The sequence below is a fragment of the Trematomus bernacchii genome, unplaced genomic scaffold (genome assembly GCF_902827165.1).
Source record: "Trematomus bernacchii unplaced genomic scaffold, fTreBer1.1, whole genome shotgun sequence".
Taxonomy (NCBI): domain Eukaryota; kingdom Metazoa; phylum Chordata; class Actinopteri; order Perciformes; family Nototheniidae; genus Trematomus; species Trematomus bernacchii.
This window is the reverse complement of record NW_022987519.1, coordinates 704,338-715,453: the sequence shown is the minus strand read 5'-3', so window position 1 is coordinate 715,453 and position 11,116 is coordinate 704,338. Positions and strand designations below refer to the sequence as shown.

Sequence of the window (11,116 nt, the reverse complement as noted above, 5' to 3'; positions counted from 1 at the left end):
TAACAACAGTTGTAGGTTCAGTTCGGTTAGTTAGTATAAAATATCAGCTGTACCGACGCCATTATTACACTGATGTTCCCCGAAAAAAGCGGGCGGAGCCTCTCTGGTGGTTGACTAATCAGAACAGAGTGGCCGAGCTGACCAATCGGAGCACACTAGGCTCACAGGGAGGGGGGGGCAAGAGCTCCAACGAGTCGTTTAGTGGAGAGAGTGAATACTGCTGAATACACATGCTTGACAGAGATGCTGTATGCGAAACCAATGTGAGTTTGGAAAATTGCACAGTATAAATCTATTTTAGTATACCTCAACAATGTAATTATGATCAGTGGAAATGGCCATGACATGGGCCCTTTAAAATGCATTAAATGGTAAATGGACTGTACTTATACCCCTCAAAGCGCTTTACATACATGTCATTCACCCATTCATACAGAGCAGTGTACCTTACTCTAGGACTAACATTCATACACATTCACACACCGTTGGCCATGCCATCGGGAGCAACTCAGGGTTAAGTATCTTGCCCAAGGATACATCGACATGTTGACTGCATGGGCTGGGATCGATCCTACAACCTTCTGGTTGAAAGACGACCTCGCAGCCACAGTCGCCCCATTAAAGAGATGCATTAATATAATAATATAATAATGGATTAAAAAGATGAATACATTCAGAGATAACTTTATTTTTCCCTTTTTCAAATAATGAAAGCACATCACAGAAAGATTTGTATTCATGTAAGCATGTTTACATTTTCATAAAGCAAACATCTTCTATCAAAACAAGCTTTTTATCATGAGTGTCAACTGAAATATTAAAAATAATAAAAGCGTGTTTTACCGCGAGGTAAATTAAAGCAATACTCCGAACACTAACCTGAAATACTCCTAAAATCTGCATTTTAAAAACCCTCTGGAGTCCCACATATAATCTACATGTCAGGTATAGGATCTGGATATATTATTTTAAAAAATACATCTCAGGTGTGTATAAAATCTCTCTTTGTTTTTTTAACCATTTAAAGCATCTTACAAACCGTTTACAAGGTGACCACATCATCGCCAACAACACAAATAAATATTGCTCAGTTTGTAGACAATAAATACTCCATATCCACTCTGGGGAAACTTCACACAGGCGCTTTATTTTGGGTTTCATTACCAATAAAGCGTTCACGTAAGAGGATTAGGGCAACATATGAGTTTTCTTTTGACATCCGACTGTTTAAAAAGGGAATATCTTTATGAATTTTGCGAAAACGATTCATAATTCATAAATTCTGCGATTTTCTGGAGAGAAAAAACAACATGTTTTACTCGCAATTCTGACTTTTTGCTCAGAAGAAGAAGAAAAAAAGCACATGTGGCCATAATCCTCTTCCGTAAAGCTTAACTAGTATTATCTATATATATTTCAGACATGAGCAGAACAAAATAAACACTATTGACTCGTGATCCCGTACAAAACAAGCTGGAAATAATCACTAGCAGCTGCTCTCAGCTTCTTTGGTATTTAGTACAGTGGACGACTACCTCTGAGGCTAAATCATATTCTGTTAATTGATTTTATTCAACGTTTTCTATGTTGGACGGTTTCATTTCTATCACTTGTGTCCAGAGTGTGACACTTCTTTTTGAAATGCATCACAGTTTGAAGGTCAGTGCACTATTGAGCTCGTTTTAATGGATTTTTAATTGAAGCAGATGCTGTTTGAAACCATGGAGGGGAAATAAGGACGGTTTAAGACATGGAACAGTCATCATCTAAAAAGGGATTTCTAACACTTAAGGCAGTTCAAGGCAGTTTTACCTGATGAAAGTGTGTGTTATTTATTGCTTTGAATGCCTAAAATAGTGTTTGATTAGTCAACCTTTTACAGATCTTCACAGAAGAGCTTTTATTGTATGATACAGCCGACCCCTGCTTCCCTTTAATGAGCTTTTTGACTTCAAATCTAAATCTAACTGTCCCTAAAATTGAAATTCAACACAATAAATAAGAACTTTAGGGAGTTTAAACCCTTTTTTACCTTTTAACCGTTCACATATTCAAATATTCCCCCAAAAACTCTGCGATTATTCATATTTATTTTGTCAGCGCCTGGCAGGTGAGTTATAAATCTAATTTTAAACAGGAGAGTCTGTCAGGAGATCCAGTATGGATGAAGTTGGTGAAAAGGCAGCTGGTAGCTGGTAGCATGTGGATCTAATGTGTTTTCTCTGGATGTGTTGGATAGTATATACAGTGATTACAGAACTACTCCTGCAGGTCGCTCTTAGACATGAAGTGAAGTCCTTCTTCCTTCAGTCGGGCCAGCGCCGGCTCGTAGATTTCCTTTGACATCGGAACCACGAGACCCTTCGTAGTGATTTCACCTGAGAGAGAAAACACACGATCAATCTTAAAGGTGTCTTTTCTACATAAACATGTGTCCCCGGTGTGTCCCTGGTGTGTCCCCGGTGTGTCTTTTCCTCCGTACCCACATCTCTAAAAACGCCGGTACAACGGAGCTGATCCAGATTTGCTGCGGTCATGTCGTAATATCGGAAATGCAAGACGTGTTTTGGACGTAATATGGTCTGTGTTTACATTAGCAAGCATCGCTAACACTCAGAGCTAACCTGTACTGGAGAGAGTATGTGTGAAGAAGCAGGAAATAAAAAGATACTCATCTTGTGGAGAGAGAAAGCGTTTGAGCTCCATACCGTTTCAAAAATAATGCTTGAGAGAATCCATGTTCAGAGACATGTTTTGTATAGATACGGCCCTATAATATATTGTTCAAATATAGTATAATATGGGACCTTTAAGGACACTCATATGTAGGCACGTTCACACCGGAGTACTTTTCCCGTTTGGTTTCGTTAGTGCCTGGAATTTTGCGTTCACACCAAAAAGAGAACTTAGTTCAGAGAACTTTTACCCCCATTTGTGGTCCCTGCTAGAGAGGTGGTACTAGCCTGAGGAGAAAAAAGTACCAATTTCTGATTGGCTGGGCGAATTGCAAACCACGTCCCGTAAAACTCTGAAAAGTTTTGTGAAGCCGCCATTGTATTTGCTGGCATTAGCATTATTAGCATTAGCATTAGCCCCGCGCACCAACGGAGAGAGAATAACTTATGGCAACACAAAAGAAAACATGGGAGCGGTGGAGATGAGGAGGTGTCGGCGTTCTGGCGATTTACTCTGAAGGCTTCAGTAGAAGCTGCTGGGAGTCCCAGCAGCTTCTACTGAAGCCAGTCCCCAACTCCAGGGACTTCCGGCCGGGGACTTCAGGTGGCAGTATACGCCGTGAAGTGGTTTGCGGCCTGCCAGAAAACCCAAAGCAGAAGAAGAAGAAGTGACATCAGCGGCTTCATTTGCGTAAACTTCCCTCAGGGAACTTATTCCAGTGTGAACGCGATCTGCTCTTTAGTTCCATGGGGGTACTAAGTGCTGGGAACTAAGTGCTGGCACTAAGTGCTGGGTACTAAGTGCTGGGCACTAAGTGCTGGGAACTAAGTACGGCAAAGTACTTGGTGTGAAAGCGGCTTATGTCTTCAGCATCGTACCTGTGGTTTGGTGCACCAACTAAACCAAAAAATATCACCCAATACCTTCGAGGCAGTTTCTGGTTTCAGTCAGTACGTTAATATCACATCACAGTGAACACAGACAAACATATACTCAAATCAGCTTCATAGAAAACTAAACATGAGCTAAAAACTAACTTTATCTCCACCGACTGCATGTTTTTATTATAATATAATATATAAGTATTGAGTGTTCAGTATAAACACCTTTCGACATTTACGTCTCAACGTTTTTGGTGTTTTTAGCCTTGATCCTATGAAATTAAGTATTATACTAATCCCTACATTATGGCAGAAGCAGAGGCATTACAGGCATCCCTCTCTTTAAAAATGTTTGTTTCTGAAGCCGTAAGGCATTTGTGAACTTCGAAACCTTCATATGTTGGGGGTTCAGGTTTGAACCATCTAAACGTAATGATGGCTGCCGCTAATAGGGTTTATCAGGTATTACTGATGGTCAGAGGTGGGAAGTAGTGGAGTACAAATACTTCGTTACTGTACTTAAGTACATTTTTCTGGTATCAGTATCAGTACTTTCTACTTCTTACATGTTGAACACAAATACCTGTACTTTCTACTTCTTACATGTTGAACACAAATACCTGTACTTTCTACTTCTTACATGTTGAACACAAATACCTGTACTTTCTACTTCTTACATGTTGAACCCAAATACCTGTACTTTCTACTTCTTACATGTTGAACACAAATACCTGTACTTTCTACTTCTTACATGTTGAACCCAAATACCTGTACTTTCTACTTCTTACATGTTGAACCCAAATACCTGTACTTTCTACTTCTTACATGTTGAACCCAAATACCTGTACTTTCTACTTCTTACATGTTGAACACAAATACCTGTACTTTCTACTTCTTACATGTTGAACCCAAATACCTGTACTTTCTACTTCTTACATGTTGAACCCAAATACCTGTACTTTCTACTTCTTACATGTTGAACACAAATACCTGTACTTTCTACTTCTTACATGTTGAACTCAAGTACCTGTACTTTCTACTTCTTACATGTTGAACACAAATACCTGTACTTTCTACTTCTTACATGTTGAACACAAATACCTGTACTTTCTACTTCTTACATGTTGAACACAAATACCTGTACTTTCTACTTCTTACATGTTGAACACAAATACCTGTACTTTCTACTTCTTACATGTTGAACTCAAGTACCTGTACTTTCTACTTCTTACATGTTGAACACAAATACCTGTACTTTCTACTTCTCACATGTTGAACACAAATACCTGTACTTTCTACTTCTTACATGTTGAACTCAAATACCTGTACTTTCTACTTCTCACATGTTGAACACAAATACCTGTACTTTCTACTTCTTACATGTTGAACACAAATACCTGTACTTTCTACTTCTTACATGTTGAACACAAATACCTGTACTTTCTACTTCTTACATGTTGAACACAAATACCTGTACTTTCTACTTCTTACATGTTGAACACAAATACCTGTACTTTCTACTTCTTACATGTTGAACACAAATACCTGTACTTTCTACTTCTTACATGTTGAACACAAATACCTGTACTTTCTACTTCTTACATGTTGAACACAAATACCTGTACTTTCTACTTCTTACATGTTGAACACAAATACCTGTACTTTCTACTTCTTACATGTTGAACCCAAATACCTGTACTTTCTACTTCTTACATGTTGAACCCAAATACCTGTACTTTCTACTTCTTACATGTTGAACCCAAATACCTGTACTTTCTACTTCTTACATGTTGAACTCAAGTACCTGTACTTTCTACTTCTTACATGTTGAACCCAAATACCTGTACTTTCTACTTCTTACATGTTGAACACAAATACCTGTACTTTCTACTTCTTACATGTTGAACCCAAATACCTGTACTTTCTACTTCTTACATGTTGAACCCAAATACCTGTACTTTCTACTTCTTACATGTTGAACACAAATACCTGTACTTTCTACTTCTTACATGTTGAACTCAAGTACCTGTACTTTCTACTTCTTACATGTTGAACACAAATACCTGTACTTTCTACTTCTTACATGTTGAACACAAATACCTGTACTTTCTACTTCTTACATGTTGAACACAAATACCTGTACTTTCTACTTCTTACATGTTGAACACAAATACCTGTACTTTCTACTTCTTACATGTTGAACTCAAGTACCTGTACTTTCTACTTCTTACATGTTGAACACAAATACCTGTACTTTCTACTTCTCACATGTTGAACACAAATACCTGTACTTTCTACTTCTTACATGTTGAACTCAAATACCTGTACTTTCTACTTCTCACATGTTGAACACAAATACCTGTACTTTCTACTTCTTACATGTTGAACACAAATACCTGTACTTTCTACTTCTTACATGTTGAACACAAATACCTGTACTTTCTACTTCTTACATGTTGAACACAAATACCTGTACTTTCTACTTCTTACATGTTGAACCCAAATACCTGTACTTTCTACTTCTCACATGTTGAACACAAATACCTGTACTTTCTACTTCTTACATGTTGAACACAAATACCTGTACTTTCTACTTCTTACATGTTGAACACAAATACCTGTACTTTCTACTTCTTACATGTTGAACACAAATACCTGTACTTTCTACTTCTCACATGTTGAACACAAATACCTGTACTTTCTACTTCTTACATGTTGAACACAAATACCTGTACTTTCTACTTCTTACATGTTGAACACAAATACCTGTACTTTCTACTTCTTACATGTTGAACCCAAATACCTGTACTTTCTACTTCTCACATGTTGAACACAAATACCTGTACTTTCTACTTCTTACATGTTGAACACAAATACCTGTACTTTCTACTTCTTACATGTTGAACACAAATACCTGTACTTTCTACTTCTTACATGTTGAACACAAATACCTGTACTTTCTACTTCTTACATGTTGAACACAAATACCTGTACTTTCTACTTCTTACATGTTGAACACAAATACCTGTACTTTCTACTTCTCTCATTTCCCAAACAGGCTGGTTCCTTTAGTTTGAATGTGTGTTTGGTGGCGTGATCATTATTATTTAGAGTCATTGCGTGCCTATTGATTTGAACATGATCCGTGTATCCATCATTTCCTGGTCTTCTCTAAAGAAGAGGGACCAATGAAAACGTTGTCATGTTGCCGTTGTTCAGCATGGAAACATTCATTAGCTAACAATGACATTATTGTTCTATTAATATAAAGGGAGGTCAGGTACTCTTTAAAACAGCTGCTAGTTATGGGTACTTTTTACTGAAGTACATTTCAAAGCCTCTTTACTTTGACTTGAGTAAAGAAGTTTAGTCAGTACTTCTACTTTCACCAGAGTATTTTTAAACGCGAGTATCTGTACTTCTACTTGAGTACAGGATGTGTGTACTTTTACCACCTCTGTTAAATACATCCTTCTAGTTTTCACTCATCAATTTGTTTCAGAAAAACCTTCCTGACTCTTACCATCAAGGACCATGCGTGCTGCAATGGCTGCTGGGTATCCGACGGTCTTGGCCATGGCGGAGAACCCGTTGGGGGTCCCGTACACCACCAGGCTGATGTGTTTGGTCTCCAGCTCTCCGGTCGGGTGGCGGAGCCCCACGTCGTTCCTCATGATGATCATATCCCGCTCGCCCTCAGCTAATCAAGAGAGAGAGGGCATTAAACGTTTAGGAAGATTACATTTCTTCCAATTTGTTGGGAAAATCCTGAATGTCCTCTTCCAATATGAGAGTAACATGATAACAAAGGTATCCCAACTGTAGCTGTGAACATGACAGGATGTATGATTACCTAGAAGAGCATCAGGACTGTTTTAGGCATATGATAGCTATGTGATTAACATGATGATTCAGCCTCTATGGAGATAGACATATGACAAGCATGCTCATTTCTGACGTGGAGCTAATCTGAAGTAAACATTGAATACTGCTTTCTATTCCTCCATCTTGTGACTGTGTAACTCCCTCTCTTGGATATCAGCATGTGAAGGACACTGTTCAGGAACTAGTTGATGCTCTGTATGTGATGACTCCTTCCATTCTGGAGAGGATCACAAGTACATGGATCCTGAGATTGAAGATCAAACTGGCGACTCTGGATCGGACAGGTTGCTTATTTTTTTTTTTTAAACAAAAATTGTCCACAGTTGAGATAATAATGTTCATCTTGTCCTCTCTATATCCAATAGTCACAACACTACTTATGGTAGTCAAAGATCTGCCTACCAAGACTACAAATATGGCCTCTTTCTGGCTAAAACGGCCATATTTGATCCTGAAAATTCAGAAATGGAATCAGCATCCTCAATAACCCCCAAAACTGCTCCAAAACTGCCAAGCCAATATTTAAAGATTGTCTGCATGTGCTAATTAACTCAACTTGTGATAATTGTGCACATTTCCCAACATATCCAAGTTAGCATCCGGCAGTTTCTATGTGCTAACCCGTACTACACATTTATATCATTAAACTTTGGGGTACTTTATATTTCCGGGTCCACAATGCTTGCAACTACATTATATAGTACTTGTGTTGCTATTGTCCTTGAAAGACAAGGTAAACTTAACTAATTAATATATAATATTTAAAAAAGAGGAATAGTTTCGGCGAACACTAAAAGGTACCATGGGGTCAGATTAGAATTTTCCAACGTTCGTTTAGCATGAAATACTTGAAATAACTAAACGACAAGTTAAACGTGAGGTCATAGAAAACTATTTCTGCTAAAAAGTTAGCAATGATTGAGAGTCAGAGCTAAACATGTCAGATGTGTGTATCTCTGTGACTTTAATCCATGTTCCTTTGTTATTCATGTTTTATTATCTTTGCTTTTAAATGTCATTTCATAATGTGTTTCTTAATGTCTCTCATTTTTGTAAAGCACTTTGAATTGACTTGTGTTGAAAGGTGCTGCATTGTGGGTAATAAATGAGTTTGTGTCTCACCAAAGGAGAGTTTTCCTTCCAGATGTTTTGCGAGCGCGGCCAGCACACTGTCGGCGTGAAGCACCGACTCTTCGCTCAGCATCCCAAACCTGAACAAAAACAAGACTTTACTCTAACAAAGGAATAACCTTCACAGCGCCGTTTGAAAAGCTTTCAAAGAACATTACGTTAACGCCATGGCAGCCCACGCATCCTTGGCTAAATCTAAAGAGATGAGCAGTTGCTTTTTGTCGCTGCTTTGCTGCTGAATTGAATAAAATGAACAACAAGTCATTCAACGTGAGCTGCAAAGCGCTTTGGCTTTTTACCCTTTTTAAAAACTGCACAGATGGAATATTTCCAACAATTCTCTTTTACCGTCGGAAAGGAATTTACGTTTCAATGCCACCGCGGCCCCTCAGAACAATGGCGGCACGGAGCCTTGGTCTGAAGAGAGCATTGGAAACAGTTGATTTGGATTGAAGAGGTGGCGCGCTACACCACTTCATGCCTCCTCATGAAGGAGGGGAAGTGGGAAGTGTGCAGAAGAGGAGCCACCTCAGCCTTGTTCTGAACACGCAACCCACCGCGGGAACGTTAACTTTGAAGAGCGGCAGACGTTAAGAGTGGTGGAAAAATAAGCGATGCTTTGATGGTAGTTAACCTAACAGGAAAGAGCTCACGGTGCTTCACAGCTGGAGTGCTTTGTGGGACAATGCTCACAGGAAGAGAACCTTGTAGAACAGGGGTGTCAAACTCAAGGCCCGGGGGCCAAATCCGGACCGCGACTTCATTTCACGTGGCCCCGCAAGAGCTTGCAAAGAATATACTACGTTTATAATAACCCAATGTGTGTTCTTTGAACCTGAAAAGGATTGTTTTTGTTACTTTCATTAGGCGCTTTCACACCGCAGTACTTTTCCCACAAAGGTTCATCAGAACTTAGTTCATCAGAACTCTTTAGTTCTCATGAACTAAGTACAGATCGCGTTCACACCGGAATAAGTCCCTGGGGGAGGATTAGGCAAATGAAGCCGCTGACGTCACTTCTTCTTCTTCTGCTTTGGGTTTACTGGCAGGCCGCAAACCACTTCACGGCGTATACTGCCACCCGGAGTCCCCGGCCGGAAGTCCCCGGAGTTGGAGACTGGCTTCAGTAGAAGCTGCTGGGACTCCCAGCAGCTTCTACTGAAGCCTTCCGAGTAAATCACCAGAATGCCGACACCTCCTCATCTCCACCGCTCCCATGTTTTCTTTTGTGTTGCCATAAGTTAGTCTCTCTGCGTTTGTGCGCTGGGCGAATGCTAATGCTAATAATGCTAATGCCAGGATAATAAAATGGCGGCTTCACAAAAAATTTTGGGAATTTTACAGAGCGTGGTTTGCAATCCGCCCAGCCAATCAGACATAGGAACCTTTTTCTCCCACGAAAGTCCCTGGGGGTAAAAAGGTTCTGATTAACTAATTTTAGTTCCGGATTTTTTTGGTGTGAACGAACATTTCGGAACTATATCGGAACTAAAGTGGGAAAAGTACTGCGGTGTGAACGCGCCTATTGCAGTTGTATACATGTCTTAACGTAACTTCCTGTTTTATATAGACATGTTTTCATTTTGAAGGCGACTTTGCGCTATTAGCAGGAAGTTACTGTTCCCAAAGCAAAAACTTCACGGAGAAAAAGTACAGATATTAACGGAGATATCAACATTTAAATACAGCGATATCAAAAGATAAAGTTTACATGTAAGTATTAGCAAGAGGCACGAGGCTAGTGTTAACTGTCATATAAATATGTGCTTTGTGTTTCAATTCGTTTATATACTGTATTATAACTAACTGTTTGAAGTTCACTTGTTGAATGGTATTCTAAAGTAATGCTCATATGGATGTAGCTTACATGTACTTGTTGTTTTGTGTCTTTCTGTAGCAGTTACATTGGTTTGGAGTTTTCAATAAATTAGAAATCATCAGTCAAGTGTACGACCATCTTTCGGACGGATCTGCTACACTTTATATAATAAAATATCGATACTTGGCGTCCGTGTATCGATACAATATCGCCACGCAAAGCATCACGATACTATACTGTATCGATTATTTCCCCCACCCCTAATAAGTACGCCGTCCAAATATCTGAAATGTCTCTTTACGGTAAAGCTGGATTGCACGGGGTTACAGGATAAAAAGTGCCCATTTCCCAATAAAGTGTGAATCCTGAATAGTGTTTCCAGTCTCTCACCATCTCAGGGTTTCCATGGCGAAGTCGTCTTTCCCGATGCGTTCGTACACGGCTTCCTCGAAGGCTTCGTCAGAGACAGAAGAGGACAAACCCATCTGCTTACAGAGCAACTCTTTCTGCAGAGAGGACAGATCACAGTTCATCTTTTTATTAGAGCTCTTCAAAAACAATTACGTTTTAAGTTTCTTCTTATGCTCAAAACATCTAATTCCTAAGCCTCTTATTCAGTATCAAATTTGTCTCCTTTAGCTACGTTTTCAAAGCCTTAAATGGGCTGGCTCCGGCTTATATAGCTGAACTGCTCCAGCGCTACACCCCAGCCAGAGCTTTAAGG

General features: G+C 39.4%; 1 protein-coding gene across 1 annotated transcript in view; it reads right to left on the bottom strand.

Moving 5' to 3' along the window:
- Positions 1-668: 668 nt before the first annotated feature.
- The window catches only part of aass (aminoadipate-semialdehyde synthase), a 59,630-nt gene continuing 49,182 nt past the window's right edge, over positions 669-11,116 (bottom strand). Inside the window, exons 21-24 of the mRNA XM_034117062.1 lie at positions 10,783-10,898; positions 8,565-8,653; positions 7,081-7,257; positions 669-2,378 (exon numbers count right to left, since the gene is read on the bottom strand). Coding sequence (XP_033972953.1) covers positions 2,260-2,378; positions 7,081-7,257; positions 8,565-8,653; positions 10,783-10,898 — 501 coding nt within the window. The 3' untranslated portion in view covers positions 669-2,259. The remainder of the gene's footprint in view (positions 2,379-7,080; positions 7,258-8,564; positions 8,654-10,782; positions 10,899-11,116) is intronic.